At 60.7% G+C, this 21,795-nt stretch overlaps 1 protein-coding gene across 1 annotated transcript in view; it reads left to right on the forward strand.

Moving 5' to 3' along the window:
• Window positions 1-21,795, forward strand: part of EPPK1 (epiplakin 1) — a 34,440-nt gene that overhangs the window by 5,719 nt on the left and 6,926 nt on the right. The window contains exons 2-3 of the mRNA XM_056484948.1: window positions 1,170-15,400; window positions 15,661-15,755. Of these exons, the coding sequence (XP_056340923.1) occupies window positions 1,196-15,400; window positions 15,661-15,755 (14,300 nt within the window). The 5' untranslated portion in view covers window positions 1,170-1,195. The remainder of the gene's footprint in view (window positions 1-1,169; window positions 15,401-15,660; window positions 15,756-21,795) is intronic.

The raw sequence follows: 21,795 nt of genomic DNA on the forward strand, positions 1-21,795 counted from the left end.
CAGAATCACTCAATCACAGAGAATCACACGATCATACAATCACACAGAATCACAGAATCACACAGAATCTCAGAAACACAGAATCACACAGACTCATAGAGAATCACAGACACAGAATTACACAGAATTACAGAATCACAGAATCACACAGAATCAAACAGAATCACACAGAATCACAGAATCACTCAGAATTCTGGGTTGGAAGAGATCTCAAAGACCACCGAGTCCAACCCATGCCCTGACACCTCATTTAGACCACAGCACCCAGTGCCACATCCAGGCTTTTTCCAAACACATCCAGGGATGGTGACTCCACTCCCTCCCCGTGCAGAGCATTCCAGCACTTTCTTATTCTTTCCATTTAAAACTTTTTCCTGATATCCAACCTGTACCTGCCTTGGCACAGCTTGAGGCTGTGTCCTCTGGCTCTGTCAGTGCTGTCTGAACACAAACACCTTTCAGGGACTGTAGGGAGTGGTGAGGTCACTCCTGAGTCTCCTTTTCCCCATGGGGCCAGGCTGCTTCAAACCCCATCCAGCCTGGCCTGGAAAACTTCCAGGGATGGAGCAGCCACAGCATCTCTGTGCCAGGGCCTGCCCACCCTCACAGGGGATTTCTTCCCAAAATCCTGTCTGAGCCTGCCCTGTGGTGCTGGAGAGCCATTTCCCCATCCTGTCCCTCCCTGCCTTGTCCCCAGTCCCTCTCCAGCTCTCCTGCAGCCCCTTCAGGCCCTGCCAGGGGCTCTGAGCTCTCCCTGGACCCTTCTCCTCTCCACTGAGCACCCCCAGCTCTCCCAGGCTGGCTCCAGAGCAGAGGGGCTCCAGCCCTGCAGCAGCTCTGGGGGCTCCTCTGGGCTCTCTGCAGCAGCTCCAGGGCTGGGGCAGCTCTGCAGGTGGGGTCTCACCTGAGCACAGGGGCAGGATCCCCCCAGCCCTGCTGCCCACACTGGGGACCAGCCCAGCACGGAGGGATTTGGGATCCCAGTGCACGTGCACAGGGCACGTGGAGCTTCTCGTCCCTGAGTTTGGCCAGATCCATCAGGCTGGGACATGCCTAACCTTTGGCTGCCACTTCCTCCTGCCCGAGAACATTCCTGCCCCTGATTTCCCTGCATTTACCATGCAAACCGTGAGGTCGGTTTCTCACCGCGCTCTCCCCTCTCTCTGCAGGGTGCTGGGAGCTGTGCAGCAGGACCATGGAGAGCCAGCCAGCCGTGAACGGCCTCGCTGCTCCCCGCCCTGCCGGGGAGGACACGCCGGGGACGAACCGCCCGCGCCGGGGCGCGATGCCGGGCGAGCAGCACAGAGCCGCGGGCAGGGAGCCCTCGGGGGCGGCGGGCAGCATCGCTGGCGTGCTGGTGGAGGCCTCCAAGAGGGTCATGAGCTTTTATGAAGCCACCAGAGAGCACCTGCTGAGCCTGGACACCGCCCTGTGCCTCCTGGAGGCGCAGGCAGCCACGGGCTCCATCTCCGACCCGGTGGGCAAGCGCAGCGTGCCCGTGGCGGAGGCCGTGCGCACCGGGCTGGTGGGGCTGGAGCTGAAGGAGAGGCTGCTCTCGGCTGACAGAGCTGCCAGCGGCTTCCTGGACCCCTACACGGAGGAGAAGATCCCCCTGTACCAGGCGGTGCAGAAGGAGCTGCTGGGCAGGGAGCAGGGCATCCGCCTGCTCCAGGCGCAGATGGCGACCGGAGGCGTCATCGACCCGGCCACGGGCGGCCGGCTGGCGGCGGGAGAGGCCTGTGAGAGGGGATTTTTGGATGAGGAGATGAGCCAGCTGGTCTGCGACCCCAGCCACGAGGAGAGCAGGGCGTTCCTGGACCCCAGCACCATGGAGCGGGTCACTTACGCGGAGCTCAGGAAAAGGTGCGTCGTGGATCCAGCCTCGGGCTTCCTGCTGCTGCCGCTGCAGATCACCTTCCCGGGGCTGGCAGGGAGGGTGAGCAGCAGGGCCCTGCTGGACTCTGGCATCATCAGCGCCGACGTGTTCCGAGCCCTGGAGGACGGGAGGGTCTCTGCCCAGGAGGTGGCGGAGAACGACATCGTCCAGCACTTCCTGCGCGGCTCCAGGAGCGTGGCCGGAGTCGTGCTGCCCTCCGGGGAGCAGAGGAGCCTTTACCAGGCGCTGAGGGAGCATCTCCTGGTGCCTGGCGCCGCCCTCACGCTCCTGCAAGTCCAGGCCTCCACCGGCAGCCTGACAGACCCCCTCAAGAACCAGAGCTACTCAGTGGATGAGGCCGTCAGGGTCGGTCTCGTCGGCCCGGAGCTTTATGAGAAACTGTCCTCAGCTGAGAAAGCCATCACTGGGTACAGGGACCCCTCCACCGGGGAGATGCTCTCCCTGTTCCAAGCCATCAGCAAGGGCTTTGTGCCCAGGGATCACGGCCTGTGCCTTCTGGAGGCTCAGCTGGCCACGGGCGGCGTCATCGCCCCGGGCAGGCACCTGCGCGTGCCCACGGAGACGGCCTGCGAGTGGGGCTACCTGGACGAGGCCACCAGGCAGCTCCTGTGCAGCCCCCCCGAGCACGCCAAGGGCTTCTTCCAGCCCGGCTCCCAGGAGAAGCTGAGCTACGCCGAGCTGCTGCAGCGCTGCGTCACCGACCCCAGAACGGGGCTGCTGCTGCTGCCCCTCGCCGCGGACGGCAGGGAGGGAACGCTCGGGTTCTTCGACCGCGGGACCCAGGCAGCCCTGGAGAGCACCCAGGTGCCCGTCGCTGCAGGGAAATTCAAGGGCAGGGCGGTGTCTCTCTGGAAACTGCTCTTCTCCGACTACATCCAGGGTGAGCAGAGGGCTGAGCTCGCCCAGCGGTTTTTGGCAGGAACGCTCTCCCTGCAAGGACTGGGTGAGGCCGTCAGAGCCGCTGTTGAGGAGAAGGCTGCCTCTGCTAACGTCACCTTCAAGGGCCTGAGGGACCAGGTGACGGCTGACCAGCTCCTGAGCTCGGAAATCATCAACAAAGACTTGTTCAAGAAGCTCAAGGAGGGAGAAACGTCGGCCAAAGAAGTGGTCAGCATGGACACGGTCAGGAAGTACCTGCAGGGCACAGGGAGCATCGGGGGGCTGCTGCTCCCTGACTCCCAGGAGAAGATCAGCATCTACCAGGCGAAGCGGAAGGGGCTCCTGAGGCCGGGAACGTCCCTGATTCTCCTGGAGGCCCAGGCTGCCACAGGGTTCGTCATCGACCCGGCTGCCAACAAGAGATATTCCGTGGATGAGGCGCTACGAGCCAACGTCATCGGCCCGGACGTTTACGACAAGCTGCTGGCTGCGGAGAAATCCGTCACTGGCTACAGAGACCCGTACTCAGGGGACAAGATCTCCCTGTTCCAGGCCATGCAGAAGGAGCTGATCGTCAGGGACCACGGCATCCGCCTGCTGGAGGCCCAGATCGCCACGGGCGGCATCATCGACCCCGTCAACAGCCACCGCATCCCCGTGGAGGTGGCCTACAAGCGCGGCTACTTCGACAAGAAGATGAACTTGATCCTGTCCGACCCCAGCGACGACACCAAGGGCTTCTTCGACCCCAACACCCACGAGAACCTGACGTACCTGCAGCTGAAGGAGAAGTGCATCACCGAGCCCTCCACCGGGCTCTGCCTCCTGCCCCTCAACAGCAGGAAGCGGCAGTTCGTCGACGAGGCCACCAGGCAGGTGTTCAGGAACTCCTGGCTGCCCGTCAGGTTCGGGCGCCTGCGGGGGGAGAAGGTCTCCGTGTGGGACCTGCTGAACTCCGAGTACTTCAGCGAGGGGAGGCGCCGCGAGATCTTCAACCACTTCCAGCTGAGGAAGCTCAGCCTGGAGCAAATCCGGCTCATGCTGGAGGAGGAGATGAAGAAATGGGCTCCCATCAAGTTCCCGGCCATGAGGGGCAACGTCAGCGCTTATCACCTGATGGAGACCGGGGTCATCGACCGGGCCCTGTTTGAGCGGGTGCTGGAGGGGTCGGTCAGCCCAGAGCAGGTCCTGGGCATGGACTCGGTCCGGCGGTACCTCTACGGCTCGGGCAGCATCGGGGGCATCGTGCTGCAGCCATCCAACCAGAGGATGAGCATTTACGAGGCCATGAAGCAGAACATCGTGGTGCCGGGAGTCGCCCTGCCCCTGCTGGAGGCCCAGGCTGCCACGGGCTTCATCATCGACCCCGTGAACAACCAGAAGCTGCGCGTGGATGAGGCCGTCAAGGAGGGCGTCATCGGGCCGGACGTCCACGAGAAGCTGCAGCACGCCGAAGGCGCCGTGACGGGCTACAAGGACCCCTTCACGGGCAAGAAGATCCCCCTTTTCCAGGCGATGAAGAAGGGGCTGATTGCAGACAAGCAGGCCATGCAGCTGATGGAGGTGCAGATGGCCACGGGAGGCATCATCGACCCGACGTGCGGCCACTACATCCCCCTGGAGTCGGCCCAGCAGCGGGGCTGCCTGGATGAGGACACCAGCAAGGCCCTTTCCGAGCCCAGCGATGAGCACAGGGTCTTCTGCCTCCCGGAGAGCAAAGAGAGCGTCACCTACGCCGAGCTCATCCAGCGCTGCCAGAAGGACGACGCCTCCGGCTTCCACCTGCTGCCTCTGGCCCAGACAGCCGCTCCTGCCTACACCGACGAGCAAATCCAGCGCATCTTCAAGGAAACGGTGGTGAAGGAAAGGGGAGTCTCCCTCTGGGAGCTCGTGCACTCGGGGTATTTCACCGAGGAGCAGAGGAGCGGCTTCACGGAGCGGTTCCGCTCGGAGGAGCTGTCGCTGGAGCAGCTGGTCGCGCTCGTGCTCAGGCTGGTGGGGGAGATGGAGATGAAAGCCAGGACCCAGATCTCCCTGGAAGGCCTGAGGGGCAGCGTCCCGGTGGTCTGGCTGCTGGACACGGGCATCATTTCTCAGAAGACGTTTGAAGAACTGGCTCAGGGCGTGAGAACTCCCGAAGAAGTGGCTGCAATGGAGAGCGTGAAGAGGTACCTGAAGGGCACGGGCAGCATCGCTGGGGTCTTCATAGAGGCATCCAAACAGAAGATGAGCTTCTATGACGCCATGAAGAACAATCTGCTGCTGCCTGGGGTTGCTCTGAGGCTGCTCGAGGCTCAGGCAGCCTCAGGATACCTGACTGACCCCGCCACGAACCGCAGGCTCGGCGTGAGGGACGCCGTGAGAGCGGCTCTGGTTGGAGAAGAGCTCACCGAGAAACTGCTGCTGGCTGAGAGGGCTGTCACGGGCTACACAGACCCCTACACCGGGAGCTCCATCTCCCTGTGCCAGGCGCTCAGGAAGGAGCTCGTCCCCCTGGCGGAGGCCGTGCCCCTGCTGGAGGCCCAGCTGGCCACGGGAGGGGTGGTGGATCCCATCCACCACCTCCACCTGCCGCTCCAGGCTGCCTGCAGGTACGGCTTCTACGACGAGGACCTGAACCAAGCCCTCTCCCAGCTGGATGACAGCACCAAGGTCTTTTTTGACCCGAACACCAAGGAGAACGTGACCTACCAGCAGCTGAAGGACCGGTGCGTTCGAGAGGCTGAGTCGGGCCTGTGGCTCCTGCCGCTGTCGGAAAACGCGATGTTCTGCGTGGATGAGCAGACCATGAAGGTGCTGAAATCTGTGACGGTTTGCGTCAACGTGGGGCGGTTCAAAGGACAGACCGTGTCTGTCTGGGACCTCCTCAACTCCGAATACTTCTCAGACAGCAAGAGAAGAGAGCTGGTGCAGAAGTACAAAGATGAGAAGGCCGAGGTGCTGCAGGAAATCACAACGGTGATCACCACAATCATCCAGGAGACCGAGGCACAAGGCAAGAAGTTTGCATTCAAGGGCCTGCGGAAAAGAGTGTCCGCCAGCGACCTCTTCCAGTCCCAGCTGATAGACAAAAAAACTCTTGATGAGCTCAACCAGGGGAAGAAAACCGTCAAGGAAGTCACTGAGATGGAGTCTGTCCGCAGGTACCTGGAGGGCAGCAATTTCATAGCAGGGGTCCTTATACAGCCAAGCAACGAGAAGATGAGCATCTACCAGGCCATGTGGAAGGGCATCCTGAGGCCAGGCACCGCCCTGGTGCTGCTGGAGGCGCAGGCGGCCACCGGCTACATCATCGACCCAGAGAAAAACAAGAAGTTTTCAGTGGAGGAAGCGTTGGAGGTGGGGCTGATCGGAGGGGAGATCTTCGAGAAGCTGCTCTGCGCCGAGAGAGCCGTGACGGGCTACACCGACCCCTACACCAAAGCCCCAATGTCCCTGTTTGAAGCCATGAACCAAGGGCTGATTGTGAAGAGCCATGGCATCCGCCTGCTCGAGGCCCAGATCGCCACGGGCGGCATCATCGACCCCGTGCACAGCCACCGCCTGCCCGTGGAGGTGGCCTACGAGCGCGGCTACTTCAACCAGGAGATGAACCAGATCCTCTCCGACCCCAGCGACGACACCAAGGGCTTCTTCGACCCCAACACCCACGAGAACCTGACGTACATGCAGCTGCTGGAGAGATGTGTCCAGGACCCAGAGACTGGGTTGTACATGCTGCAAGTCGTAAAGGAGGGAGGGAAGTATTTCTACATCGATGAATCCACCAAGCAGGCTCTGCGCTCAAAGCCCCTCCACGTGAGAGTTGGGAAGTTTAAGGACCAAACAGTTTCTGTCTGGGAAGTGCTCTGCTCTCACTACATCTCGGAGCAGAAAAGGAAAGAGCTGGTGATGCAGTACAAAAGCAAAACTCTAGCGCTGGAAGATCTGATATCCCTCATCTTAAAAATCATCGAGGACACCGAGCAAAGAGGAGAAGCCCTGAAGGTCAAAGGGCTGCGGGGGGAGGTGTCGGTGTCAGAACTGTTCAACTCTGAGATAATCGACAAGAAAACCCTGGAGCAGCTGCAGGATGGGAGCCTCACGCTTGCCAGCCTCACCAAGAGGGACTCCATCCAAAGGTACCTGGACGGCACCGGGAGCATCGCTGGGGTTCTCCTCCCGCTGAGGAAAGAGGTGATGAGCGTCTACCAGGCGCTGAAGAAAGGGCTCCTCACAGAGCAGTGTGCGCTGGGGCTGCTGGAGGCACAGGCGGCCACCGGCTTCCTCCTGGACCCCCGGAACAACCAGAAGCTCTCCGTGCTCGAGGCCGTGGCCGCCGGGCTGGTGGGCAGCGAGCTGCGCGAGCCGCTGCTGTCGGCAGAGAAAGCCGTGACGGGATACACAGACCCTCAGACAGGAAACAAAATATCCTTGTTCCAGGCCGTGAGGCAGAAGATAATTGTCAGGGATCACGGGATCCGCCTGCTGGAGGCCCAGATCGCCACCGGCGGCATCATTGACCCCGAGCACAGCCACCGCCTGCCCGTGGAGGTGGCCTACAAGCGCGGGCACCTGGATGAGGACACGTTCCTGCTGCTTTCAGATCCAGACCACGGCAGCAAAGGCTTTATAGACCCCAACACTCAGGAGAAGATCAGTTACAGCCAGCTCCTGCAGAGGTGTGCCAGAGACGCGGAGAGCGGCTGGTACCTGCTGCAGGTCCTGGAGAAGGAGAAGGAGGGCGACTATTTCTACATCGATGAGCAAACGAAAAACGCCCTGCTGTGCACAAAGGTGCAGGTGCCTGTGGGGAAATACAAGGGACAGGTGTTGTCCCTGTGGGAACTTCTCTGCTCCGAGTACATCACGGAGGAGAAGAGAAAAGAACTGGTGAAAAAATACAAGGCGGAGTCCCAACACATTGTGCAAGGAATCATTGAGACAATACTGAAGATCATTAGAGAAAAAGAAGAGGACAGAAGTGATGTCTGGTTCCAGGGAATCCGACAGCAAATCACAGCATCAGAACTGCTCAGTGCACAAATAATTACAGAGGAAACCATGGAAAAAATCCAAGAAGGGAAAGAGACAGCACAAGGAATAGCACAACTGGAGAGTGTGAGGAGGTACCTCGAGGGAACGGGAAGCATCGCCGGCGTGCTGGTGCCCTCCAAGACCGACCCTGGCACGGTGGAGAAGATGAGCATCTACCAGGCCATGTGGAAGGGCATCCTGAGGCAGGGCACGGCGCTGGTGCTGCTGGAGGCGCAGGCGGCCACCGGTTTCATCATCGACCCCGTGCACAACCAGAAGCTCTCGGTGGACGAGGCCGTGGCCTCGGGCCTGGTGGGCAGTGAACTGAAAAACAAACTCCTGAGTGCTGAGAGAGCAGTGACGGGCTACAACCACCCCTACACAGGACAGAAGATGTCCCTGTTCCAGGCCATGAAGCAGGAGCTGATCGTCAGGGACCACGGCATCCGCCTGCTGGAGGCCCAGATCGCCACGGGCGGCATCATCGACCCCGTGCACAGCCACCGCCTGCCCGTGGAGGTGGCCTACAAGCGTGGCTACTTGGACCAGGAGATGAGCCACATCCTGTCCGACCCCAGCGACGACACCAAGGGCTTCTTCGACCCCAACACCCACGAGAACCTGACGTACCTGCAGCTGCTGCGCCGCTGCGTGCCCGACCCCGACACGGGGCTGCTGATGCTGCAGCTGATGGACAAGGGCTCCGTGCTGCACCAGCTGAGCCAGGACGCCCGCACAGCCCTGCAGGCCGCCCGCACCGCGCTGCCCCTGGGGCTCTTCCAGGGCACCAGCGTCTCCCTCTGGGAGCTCCTCTTCTCCCGCTACGTCCCCGAGCAGCGGCGCCAGGAGCTGCTGCGCCAGTACAAGGCGGGCACGGTCACCATTGCAGAGCTGATGGAGCTGCTCACGGCCATGGTCACCAGGGCCGAGGCCCAGGGCCACGGGGACAACGTGGCCACCAAGGACACAGAGAGGGAGGTGCTGCCTGACCCCGTGCAGAACGGCAGCGACTCAAAATCCCAGAAGGAACGGGAAGAGAAGCAGGAACAGGAACAAGAACAGAAGCGCGAAAAGGAACAGGAACGGAAGCGGGAACAGGAACAGGAACAGGAGCTGGAACGGTCCCTCAAGTCCCACACGGTCGAGGTCTCGGCTGGCGGCTTCCACGGCAGGAAGGTGTCCCTGTGGGAGCTGCTCTCCTCCCAGTTCGTGTCCGGGCCCAAGCGTGGCAAGCTGCTGGCGCAGCTGCGGGCCGGGAGCCTGGCGCTGGCCCAGCTGGCCACGCTGCTCACCCAGCTGGTGGAGGAGGCGGCGCGGCGCGGCAGCAGCGTGAAATTCACGGGGCTCAGGAGGCAGGTGAGCGCCTCGGACCTGCTGGACTCGGGCATCATCGACACGGGCACGCTGGCCCAGCTGGTGCAGGGCGCCAGGACGGTGCAGGAGGTGACGCAAATGGCCTCGGTCAAGCGCTACCTGCACGGCACGGGCGTCATCGCCGGCGTGCTGGTGCCCTCCAAGGCCCAGCCCGGCAGCGTGGAGAAGATGAGCATCTACCAGGCCATGTGGAAGGGCATCCTGAGGCAGGGCACGGCGCTGGTGCTGCTGGAGGCGCAGGCGGCCACCGGCTTCATGGTGGACCCCGTGCACAACCAGAAGCTCTCGGTGGACGAGGCCGTGGCCTCGGGCCTGGTGGGCAGCGAGCTGCACGAGAAGCTGCTGTCGGCCGAGCGCGCCGTGACGGGCTACTCCGACCCCTACACGGGCGACAAGATCTCCCTGTTCCAGGCCATGCAGAAGGAGCTGATCGTCAGGGACCACGGCATCCGCCTGCTGGAGGCCCAGATCGCCACGGGCGGCATCATCGACCCCGTGCACAGCCACCGCCTGCCCGTGGAGGTGGCCTACAAGCGCGGCTACTTGGACCAGGAGATGAGCCAGATCCTGTCCGACCCCAGCGACGACACCAAGGGCTTCTTTGACCCCAACACCCACGAGAACCTGACGTACCTGCAGCTGCTGCGCCGCTGCGTGCCCGACCCCGACACGGGGCTGCTGATGCTGCAGCTGATGGACAAGGGCTCCGTGCTGCACCAGCTGAGCCAGGACGCCCGCACAGCCCTGCAGGCCGCCCGCACCGCGCTGCCCCTGGGGCTCTTCCAGGGCACCAGCGTCTCCCTCTGGGAGCTCCTCTTCTCCCGCTACGTCCCCGAGCAGCGGCGCCAGGAGCTGCTGCGCCAGTACAAGGCGGGCACGGTCACCATTGCACAGCTGATGGAGCTGCTCACGGCCATGGTCACCAGGGCCGAGGCCCAGGGCCACGGGGACAGCGTGGCCACCAAGGACACAGAGAGGAAGGTGCTGCCTGACCCCGTGCAGAACGGCAGCGACTCAAACTCCCAGAAGGAACGGGAAGAGAAGCAGGAACAGGAACAGGAACAGAAGCGGGAACGGGAGAAGGGACAAGACCAGAAGCGGGAACAGGAACAGGAAGAGGAGCTGGAACGGTCCCTCAAGTCCCACACGGTCGAGGTCTCGGCTGGCGGCTTCCACGGCAGGAAGGTGTCCCTGTGGGAGCTGCTCTCCTCCAAGTTCGTGTCCGAGCCCAAGCGTGGCGAGCTGCTGGCACAGCTGCGGGCCGGGAGCCTGGCGCTGGCCCAGCTGGCCACGCTGCTCACCCAGCTGGTGGAGGAGGCGGCGCGGCGCGGCAGCAGCGTGAAATTCACGGGGCTCAGGAGGCAGGTGAGCGCCTCGGACCTGCTGGACTCGGGCATCATCGACACGGGCACGCTGGCCCAGCTGGTGCAGGGCGCCAGGACGGTGCAGGAGGTGACGCAAATGGCCTCGGTCAAGCGCTACCTGCACGGCACGGGCGTCATCGCCGGCGTGCTGGTGCCCTCCAAGGCCCAGCCCGGCAGCGTGGAGAAGATGAGCATCTACCAGGCCATGTGGAAGGGCATCCTGAGGCAGGGCACGGCGCTGGTGCTGCTGGAGGCGCAGGCGGCCACCGGCTTCATGGTGGACCCCGTGCACAACCAGAAGCTCTCGGTGGATGAGGCCGTGGCCTCGGGCCTGGTGGGCAGCGAGCTGCACGAGAAGCTGCTGTCGGCCGAGCGCGCCGTGACGGGCTACTCCGACCCCTACACGGGCGACAAGATCTCCCTGTTCCAGGCCATGCAGAAGGAGCTGATCGTCAGGGACCACGGCATCCGCCTGCTGGAGGCCCAGATCGCCACGGGCGGCATCATCGACCCCGTGCACAGCCACCGCCTGCCCGTGGAGGTGGCCTACAAGCGCGGCTACTTGGACCAGGAGATGAGCCAGATCCTGTCCGACCCCAGCGACGACACCAAGGGCTTCTTCGACCCCAACACCCACGAGAACCTGACGTACCTGCAGCTGCTGCGCCGCTGCGTGCCCGACCCCGACACGGGGCTGCTGATGCTGCAGCTGATGGACAAGGGCTCCGTGCTGCACCAGCTGAGCCAGGACGCCCGCACAGCCCTGCAGGCCGCCCGCACCGCGCTGCCCCTGGGGCTCTTCCAGGGCACCAGCGTCTCCCTCTGGGAGCTCCTCTTCTCCCGCTACGTCCCCGAGCAGCGGCGCCAGGAGCTGCTGCGCCAGTACAAGGCGGGCACGGTCACCATTGCAGAGCTGATGGAGCTGCTCACGGCCATGGTCACCAGGGCCGAGGCCCAGGGCCATGGGGACAACGTGGCCACCAAGGACACAGAGAGGGAGGTGCTGCCTGACCCCGTGCAGAACGGCAGCGACTCAAAATCCCAGAAGGAACGGGAAGAGAAGCAGGAACAGGAACAGGAACAGAAGTGGGAACGGGAGAAGGGACAAGACCAGAAGCGGGAAAAGGAACAGAAGCGGGAACAGGAACAGGAAGAGGAGCTGGAACGGTCCCTCAAGTCCCACACGGTCGAGGTCTCGGCTGGCGGCTTCCACGGCAGGAAGGTGTCCCTGTGGGAGCTGCTCTCCTCCAAGTTCGTGTCCGAGCCCAAGCGTGGCGAGCTGCTGGCGCAGCTGCGGGCCGGGAGCCTGGCGCTGGCCCAGCTGGCCACGCTGCTCACCCAGCTGGTGGAGGAGGCGGCGCGGCGCGGCAGCAGCGTGAAATTCACGGGGCTCAGGAGGCAGGTGAGCGCCTCGGACCTGCTGGACTCGGGCATCATCGACACGGGCACGCTGGCCCAGCTGGTGCAGGGCGCCAGGACGGTGCAGGAGGTGACGCAAATGGCCTCGGTCAAGCGCTACCTGCACGGCACGGGCGTCATCGCCGGCGTGCTGGTGCCCTCCAAGGCCCAGCCCGGCAGTGTGGAGAAGATGAGCATCTACCAGGCCATGTGGAAGGGCATCCTGAGGCAGGGCACGGCGCTGGTGCTGCTGGAGGCGCAGGCGGCCACCGGCTTCATGGTGGACCCCGTCCGCAACCAGAAGCTCTCGGTGGACGAGGCCGTGGCCTCGGGCCTGGTGGGCAGCGAGCTGCACGAGAAGCTGCTGTCGGCCGAGCGCGCCGTGACGGGCTACTCCGACCCCTACACGGGCGACAAGATCTCCCTGTTCCAGGCCATGCAGAAGGAGCTGATCGTCAGGGACCACGGCATCCGCCTGCTGGAGGCCCAGATCGCCACGGGCGGCATCATCGACCCCGTGCACAGCCACCGCCTGCCCGTGGAGGTGGCCTACAAGCGCGGCTACTTGGACCAGGAGATGAGCCAGATCCTGTCCGACCCCAGCGACGACACCAAGGGCTTCTTCGACCCCAACACCCACGAGAACCTGACGTACCTGCAGCTGCTGCGCCGCTGCGTGCCCGACCCCGACACGGGGCTGCTGATGCTGCAGCTGATGGACAAGGGCTCCGTGCTGCACCAGCTGAGCCAGGACGCCCGCACAGCCCTGCAGGCCGCCCGCACCGCGCTGCCCCTGGGGCTCTTCCAGGGCACCAGCGTCTCCCTCTGGGAGCTCCTCTTCTCCCGCTACGTCCCCGAGCAGCGGCGCCAGGAGCTGCTGCGCCAGTACAAGGCGGGCACGGTCACCATTGCAGAGCTGATGGAGCTGCTCACGGCCATGGTCACCAGGGCCGAGGCCCAGGGCCACGGGGCCAACGTGGCCACCAAGGACACAGAGAGGGAGGTGCTGCCTGACCCCGTGCAGAACGGCAGCGTCTCAAAATCCCAGAAGGAACAGGAACAGAAGCAGGAAAAGGAACAAGAACAGAAGCGGGAACAAGAAGAGGAGCTGGAACGGTCCCTCAAGTCCCACACGGTCGAGGTCTCGGCTGGCGGCTTCCACGGCAGGAAGGTATCCCTGTGGGAGCTGCTCTCCTCCCAGTTCGTGTCCGGGCTCAAGCGTGGCGAGCTGCTGGCGCAGCTGCGGGCCGGGAGCCTGGCGCTGGCCCAGCTGGCCACGCTGCTCACCCAGCTGGTGGAGGAGGTGGCGCGGCGCGGCAGCAGCGTGAAATTCACGGGGCTCAGGAGGCAGGTGAGCGCCTCGGACCTGCTGGACTCGGGCATCATCGACACGGGCACGCTGGCCCAGCTGGTGCAGGGCGCCAGGACGGTGCAGGAGGTGACGCAAATGGCCTCGGTCAAGCGCTACCTGCACGGCACGGGCGTCATCGCCGGCGTGCTGGTGCCCTCCAAGGCCCAGCCCGGCAGCGTGGAGAAGATGAGCATCTACCAGGCCGTGTGGAAGGGCATCCTGAGGCAGGGCACGGCGCTGGTGCTGCTGGAGGCGCAGGCGGCCACCGGCTTCATGGTGGACCCTGTGCACAACCAGAAGCTCTCGGTGGATGAGGCCGTGGCCTCGGGCCTGGTGGGCAGCGAGCTGCACGAGAAGCTGCTGTCGGCCGAGCGCGCCGTGACGGGCTACTCCGACCCCTACACGGGCGACAAGATCTCCCTGTTCCAGGCCATGAAGCAGGAGCTGATCGTCAGGGACCACGGCATCCGCCTGCTGGAGGCCCAGATCGCCACCGGCGGCATCATCGACCCCGTGCACAGCCACCGCCTGCCCGTGGAGGTGGCCTACAAGCGCGGCTACTTGGACCAGGAGATGAGCCAGATCCTGTCCGACCCCAGTGACGACACCAAGGGCTTCTTCGACCCCAACACCCACGAGAACCTGACGTACCTGCAGCTGCTGCGCCGCTGCGTGCCCGACCCCGACACGGGGCTGCTGATGCTGCAGCTGATGGACAAGGGCTCCGTGCTGCACCAGCTGAGCCAGGACGCCCGCACAGCCCTGCAGGCCGCCCGCACCGCGCTGCCCCTGGGGCTCTTCCAGGGCACCAGCGTCTCCCTCTGGGAGCTCCTCTTCTCCCGCTACGTCCCCGAGCAGCGGCGCCAGGAGCTGCTGCGCCAGTACAAGGCGGGCACGGTCACCATTGCAGAGCTGATGGAGCTGCTCACGGCCATGGTCACCAGGGCCGAGGCCCAGGGCCACGGGGCCAACGTGGCCACCAAGGACACAGAGAGGGAGGTGCTGCCTGACCCTGTGCAGAACGGCAGCGACTCAAAATCCCAGAAGGAACGGGAACAGAAGCAGGAACAGGAACAAGAACAGAAGCGGGAACGGGAGAAGGGACAAGACCAGAAGCGGGAAAAGGAACAGAAGCAGGAACAGGAAAAGGAAGAGGAGCTGGAACGGTCCCTCAAGTCCCACACGGTCGAGGTCTCGGCTGGCGGCTTCCACGGCAGGAAGGTGTCCCTGTGGGAGCTGCTCTCCTCCCAGTTCATGTCCGAGCCCAAGCGTGGCGAGCTGCTGGCGCAGCTGCGGGCCGGGAGCCTGGCGCTGGCCCAGCTGGCCACGCTGCTCACCCAGCTGGTGGAGGAGGCGGCGCGGCGCGGCAGCAGCGTGAAATTCACGGGGCTCAGGAGGCAGGTGAGCGCCTCGGACCTGCTGGACTCGGGCATCATCGACACGGGCACGCTGGCCCAGCTGGTGCAGGGCGCCAGGACGGTGCAGGAGGTGACGCAAATGGCCTCGGTCAAGCGCTACCTGCACGGCACGGGCGTCATCGCCGGCGTGCTGGTGCCCTCCAAGGCCCAGCCCGGCAGCGTGGAGAAGATGAGCATCTACCAGGCCATGTGGAAGGGCATCCTGAGGCAGGGCACGGCGCTGGTGCTGCTGGAGGCGCAGGCGGCCACCGGCTTCATGGTGGACCCCGTGCACAACCAGAAGCTCTCGGTGGACGAGGCCGTGGCCTCGGGCCTGGTGGGCAGCGAGCTGCACGAGAAGCTGCTGTCGGCCGAGCGCGCCGTGACGGGCTACTCCGACCCCTACACGGGCGACAAGATCTCCCTGTTCCAGGCCATGAAGCAGGAGCTGATCGTCAGGGACCACGGCATCCGCCTGCTGGAGGCCCAGATCGCCACGGGCGGCATCATCGACCCCGTGCACAGCCACCGCCTGCCCGTGGAGGTGGCCTACAAGCGCGGCTACTTGGACCAGGAGATGAGCCAGATCCTGTCCGACCCCAGTGACGACACCAAGGGCTTCTTCGACCCCAACACCCACGAGAACCTGACGTACCTGCAGCTGCTGCGCCGCTGCGTGCCCGACCCCGACACCGGCCTTTATTTCCTTAACATTGTAAAAAAATAATTGTGAAACCTTTTTATTTTTTTCTCTTTTTTCTTTCCTTAGGGAAGAATGTCGCTATTGTGAATAATTATTTTGCTGCTGGTGTTTGTCTTTCATTTTCTAAATATTTTTTTTACCCTTTATCATCCCAGTGAGGGAATTTCTTTCACAATCTCTTTTCTTTGCCTCCACCCACCCACATCAGGTGCAGCTTTGAAGTGCCGCCCCCAGCCGTGTTTTTGCATTTCATTGCTCCCTGTTCTTTGTCCGCCTTTCAGGAGCAGAGGAGGCAGCCTGGGTTATCTCAGGCCATTCTGGTGAAGTGTGTCATCCTTTTTTTCGTCACAGAGTTTTTAGCGCAGCTCTTTGTTCCGTATGGGTGTTGCTGTGAGTGGTATTTTTATTCTCTGCCTGTTTTCTCACATACCCCAGCTATTTTTCCCAGGAAGATGTTCAGGATTGCATTCAGGTTGCAGTTTTTAGATTTCCAGGTGGGCTGGATGCCAGGCTGGCGTTGGGTGTCGCTGGGTTGGACACCCCATCTGTGTTTGCTCTTCCTGCCCCAGCCTGTCCTGCTTTTCCGAGGAGCTCTGCACTCAAACAGCCTCAGCCTGGCCTGGTTTGGGTCTCTCTCTGTGCTCTCCCTCAGTGGGGATGGATCCCCCAGAACTGGGAGTGGACAGGGCTGTTCTGTACATTCAGCCTCAGTTCCCTCCTGTCCCGAGCTGACCCAGCCCAAATTCCACACTGCAGGAGAGGAACAGCCCCGAGCCACTCAGGGATGAATGATTCTACTGCTGCTTAATGGAAGGAACCTGATCCCCCTTTAATGCGCTGCCTCGGGCTGTTTGCCTTAATTAACCCGCTAATGTCCTGGAAAATGGACTTTCAGCCACAGCTTGGGCGGGGACACCTGGGGGCAGGTGTGGAGGAGCTGTGGGACTCTCAGTGTGAGCGGCCCTGGAGCTGGGAAAGTGATGGGAGAAATTAATGGGAGAGGGGTCACAGGGTCATGGAATGGTTTGGAATGGTTTGGAATGGTTTGGAACGGTTTGGGTGGGAAGGTCCCACCCCTGCCATGGGCAGGGACACCTTCCCCTGTCCCGGGGTGATCCAAGCCCTGTCCAGCCTGGCCTTGGGCACTGCCAGGGATCCAGGGGCAGCCACAGCTGTGCCAGGGAACGATTCCTTCCAAAATCTAATCTGCACTTTCCAATTTGAGGCCATTCCCTGTGTCCTGTCACTCCAGGCCTCAGTCCCAAGTCCCTCTCCAGGCCCTTTAGTTCTGGAAAGCCACAACAACTCCCAGGACTCTCCTCACCCTGGAATTCCAGTTCTCCCTGGAGGCAGACGGGTGCAGGGGCTGTGGGGTCACTGGGCTGTGTCTGTGCCACCTGTGCCCTGTGACAGTTTGGGACACTCCCCAGGACAGGGCACGAGCTCCCCTGGGCTCTGGCACACCCAGAGCTGAGCTGAGGCCTCCAGGATATCAAACAGTGGCCACAGGACGGAGCCTGGACCTTGTCCCCAGTGCCACCGCCCCTGCCCTGCTCCCTCCCCACCTTCCTCCTGCCCAGAACTGACAGTCCTGGCATGGTTTGGGTTGGGAAGGTCCAGCTGCTCCCCCAGCACCAGCAGGGTCACTCCTGACCCGTGTCCCCAGATGTCACACCCACGTTTATTGAACTCTGACAGGGCTGGGGGCTCCAACCCCACCCGGGGCAGCTGTGCCAGGGCTGGACAGGCCTTTCCAGGAGGGATTTCCACAGGATCCCTCCTGAGCCTCCCCTGGCCCAGCCTGGGCTGCTCCCTCTGCTCCTGCCCCTGTCCCCAGATCCCAAATCTGCTGTCCCCTCCTGCAGGGAGTTGTGCAGAGCCAGAAATTCCCCCTGAGCCTCCTTTGCTCCAGGCTGAGCCCCTTCCCCACCTCCTGAGCCCCTCCAGGTGCTCCAGCCCCTTCCCCACCTCCCTGAGCTTTTCCAGGTGTTCCAGCCCCTTCCCCACCTCCTGAGCCTCCCCTGGGGCTCCAGACCCTTCCCCAGCTCCTGAGCCTCTCCAGGTGCTCCAGACCCTTCCCCATCTCCCTGAGCTTTTCCAGGTGTTCCAGACCCTTCCCCAGCTCCTGAGCCTCTCCAGGTGCTCCAGACCCTTCCCTACCTCCTGAGCCCCTCCTGGGGCTCCAGACCCTTCCCCACCTCCTGAGCCTCTCCTCTCCCAACGAGCCTGGGGGGGCACCAGGAGTGTGGCTGGGGGCAACCTGGGCCAGCCCTGGGCCAGTGACCTGCCCCTTGCTGGGCCCCAGGGCCACCGAGGGGAACTCGGCTGCCAGGAAGGAAAAATGAGCCAGAAGTTCCCTGGGAAGGGTGTGGGGAGCAGCTGCAGCTGTGGGGCACCCCGGCACCATCCCAGTGACCCTGGCACCCCCCAGTGACCCCTGTCACCACCCTGGCACCCCTGACCCCATCCCAGTGACCCCCGACCACATCCCTGCGCCCCTGACACCATCTCAGTGACCCTGACCCCACCCCAGTGACCCCTGGCACCATCCGAGTCACCCCGACACCATCCCAGTGACCCTGACACCATCCCAGTGACTCTGGGACAACCCCAGTGACCCTGACACCATCCCAGTGACCCTGACCCCACCCCAGTGACCCTGGCACCACCCCAGTGACCCTGGAACCACCCCTGCACCCCTGACACCATCCCAGTGACCCCTGACCCCACCACAGTGACCCTGACCCCATCCCAGTGATCCTGGCACCATCCCAGTGACATTGGCACCACGCCAGTGACCCTGACCCCACTCCAGTGACCCTGGCACCACCCCAGTGACCCTGGAACCACCCCTGCACCCCTGACACCATCCCAGTGACCCCTGACACCATCCCAGTGACATTGGCACCACCCCAGTGACCCTGACACCAGCCCTGCACCCCTGACCCCACCCCAGTGACATTGGCACCACCCCAGTGACCCTGACCCCACTCCAGTGACCCTGGCACCACCCCAGTAACCCTGGAACCACCCCTGCACCCCTGACACCATCCCAGTGACCCCTGACCCCATCACAGTGACCCTGACCCCATCCCAGCACCTCTGGCACCACCCCAGTGACATTGGCACCATCCCAGTGACCCCTGGCACGACTCCAGTGGCCCCGGCACCACCCCAGTGACCCCTGACCCCGTCCCAGTGACCCCGACCCCACCCCAGCCCCCCCCGATTCTCCCCTCCGGGCCCCGCCCAGCAGGAAAATCCCGGGAATTCCCAGTCCCTCTGGAGCACCCGGCCCGTCCCTTTCCCCAGAGGTGGCTTGTGCAATCTCCCGGGCACAAAGAACATTTCTGTCCCCGCCCGTGCCCGTGCCCGGCTCCCCGCGGTTTTTGGGACGGAACATTTCCGTTTCTGTTTCTGTTTTTCTCTCCTGCCGGGCGGGGCGGGGCGGTACCTGCGGGCAGGTGACAGCAGGTGACAGCAGCGCCACCGCGGGGCGTCCCTGCCCGCACTGAGCGGATCTCTGTGCCTGACGGGTCCCAAAAACAACATTCACAGCATGGAAATTACTGTGGGTTACAGTCTGTGTAATATAAATATATAAAATATATATAAATATATAACCTATATGATCTATATAATCTATATAATCTAAATTATCTATATAAACTATATAATCTAAATAATCTATATATCTATATAATCCATATATTATCTATATAATCTATATAAATATATAATCTAAATAATCTATATATATTATCTATATATCTATATAATCGATATATATATATAATCGATATATCTATATAATCGATATAATCTTTATATCTAATCTATGTAATTGATATAATCGATATATCTATATAATCTAAATAATCTATATGATCTATATAATCCAAATTATAAATTATATAAACTATATATCTCTATAATCGATATATCGCTATAATCTCTATAATCTATGTAATCCAAATAATCTATATATCTATATATGTAGCCGGGGCTATACCCAAACCAAATCCCAGATGGATTCTGGTCATGAGTTTTACACTTTTATAAGTTTTGGTTCATCGACTTATTGGGGTTCATTATGTAACCACAGCCCCGGGGGTCTGTGCCACAGCTGGAGAAACCTTTACCAGAAAGGGATTTTCCCAATTTTCAACTACTACTACTATTATTATTATTATTATTATTATCATTATCATTATCATTATCATTATCATTATCATTATCATTATCTTTATCATTATTATTACTGTATTGCATTATATAACGCATTAGATTAGTTTAGATTAGATTAGATTAGATTATATATCACAATATATAAAAAGATATATTTTATATATATATATGCGCACATATCCATATCTATATCCACATATATTATATATATAACAATATATATAAAATAATAATTATTGAATTATATATCGTTATATATTATATAATAGTACATATAATATATATTATACATAATATGCTATATACTATATACTATATACTATATACTATATTATATACTATAATATAGTATAGTATATTTAATATGATAAATATAAATATAAATATAAATATAAATATAAATATAAATATAAATATAAATATAAATATAATAATAATAATAATAATAATAATAATAATAATAATAATAATAATAGTAATAATAATAATAATGTGTTATATAGATGAATAATTCCCAATAACCTGAGTCCATCCTCTTCTGTCCTGTCTGTCGTTCCCTGGGAGCAGAGCCCAGCCCCCATGTGGGTGTGACAGAACTGTCCCCAGTGTGACACAGCTGTCCCCAGTGTGACAGAGCTGTCCCCAGTGTGACACAGCTGTCCCCGGGTGTGATAGAGCTGTCCCCAGCGACACGCAGTGACACACAGTGATACACAGTGACACACTATCACACAGTGACACACAGTGACACACCGTGACATAGGATCACACACAGTGACACACACAGTGACACACAGTGTCCCTCTGGAACACAGCATCACACAGTGACACAGGATCACACAGTGACACACAGTGACACACAGTGACACAGTGACACAGGATCACACACAGTGACACAGGATAACAGAGTGACACACAGTGACACACAATGACACAGGATCACACACAGTGACACAGTGACACAGGATCACACACAGTGACACAGGATCACACACAGTGACACACAGTGACACAGTGACACAGGATCACACACAGTGACACAGGATCACACACAGTGACACACAGTGACATACAGTGACACACAGTGTCACACAGTGACACACAGTGACACAGGATCACGCACAGTGACAAACAGTGACACAGTGACACACAGTGACACAGGACACACAGTGACACAGGATCACACACAGTGTGACACAGTGACACAGGATCACACACAGTGACACACAGTGACACAGGATCACACACAGTGACACAGGATCACACACAGTGTCACACAGTGATACACACACAGTGACACAGGATCACACACAGTGACACACGATCCCACACAGTGGCACAGACAGTCACACAGGACCCCACGCTGTCACACACAGGCGGTGGCTGCAGGGACAGCTGTGGGCGGTGGCTGCAGGGCTGTGGCTGCAGCTCTGGCCAGCCCAGATCCGTGCAGACCCCCGTGGGGCCGGGCAGGGCTGTCCCACGAGCAGCGTCCCAAAAAGCCGTGGCCGAGTCCAGGGGGCTCTCGGAGGGAGAGACGGTGCCGGGGCTGGGGCTCCGCGCCTGCTCCAGGTGCGCTCCAGGTGCTCCAGGTGCTCCAGGTGCGCTCCAGGTGCGCTCCAGGTGCACTCCAGGTGCTCCAGGTGCTCCAGGTGCGCTCCAGGTGCTCCAGGCGCGCTCCCGTGTGCCAGCGCAGGGCAGCGCCTCCCTGCTGTCCCCAGGGGCGGGGAGGAAGGATTGGAATGGGCACCTGCCTCCTCTGCTCACCTGGCTGGGAGGAGGAGGAGGAGGAGGAGGAGGAGGAGGAAGAGGAGGAGGAGGAGGAGGAGGAGGAGGAGGAGAAGGATCGCAGCCTGCCGGCCATCCAGCCGCTCTGGATACAGGTACGGGAGGTAGGACAGAGCCCACCTGGGGGGCACAGAGGCCACCACTCACAGGGGACCTGCAGGGGGAGCGGGGACCTCACCTCTATCCCAGATTCCAGCGGCGGGGGAAATTCCCGGGACTGGTGAGCGGGAGATGCCCCGGCAGAGCTGGGCTCTTCTTGGGAAGGGACAAAGTGACCGAGGAGCGCCAGGGCTGAGCGGAGCTGCTGCTCCGTGTGGGATGGTTTGTGCCGCCAGGGCTTCAGGGGATGCGGGAGGGAAACAGCTGGACCCGCCTGAGCCCGCTGGAACCAGAGGCTGGAGCACTGGGATCAGGGACTGGAGCACTGGGGATCACTGGGA

This window comes from Oenanthe melanoleuca, chromosome 2 (assembly GCF_029582105.1).
Source record: "Oenanthe melanoleuca isolate GR-GAL-2019-014 chromosome 2, OMel1.0, whole genome shotgun sequence".
Taxonomy (NCBI): domain Eukaryota; kingdom Metazoa; phylum Chordata; class Aves; order Passeriformes; family Muscicapidae; genus Oenanthe; species Oenanthe melanoleuca.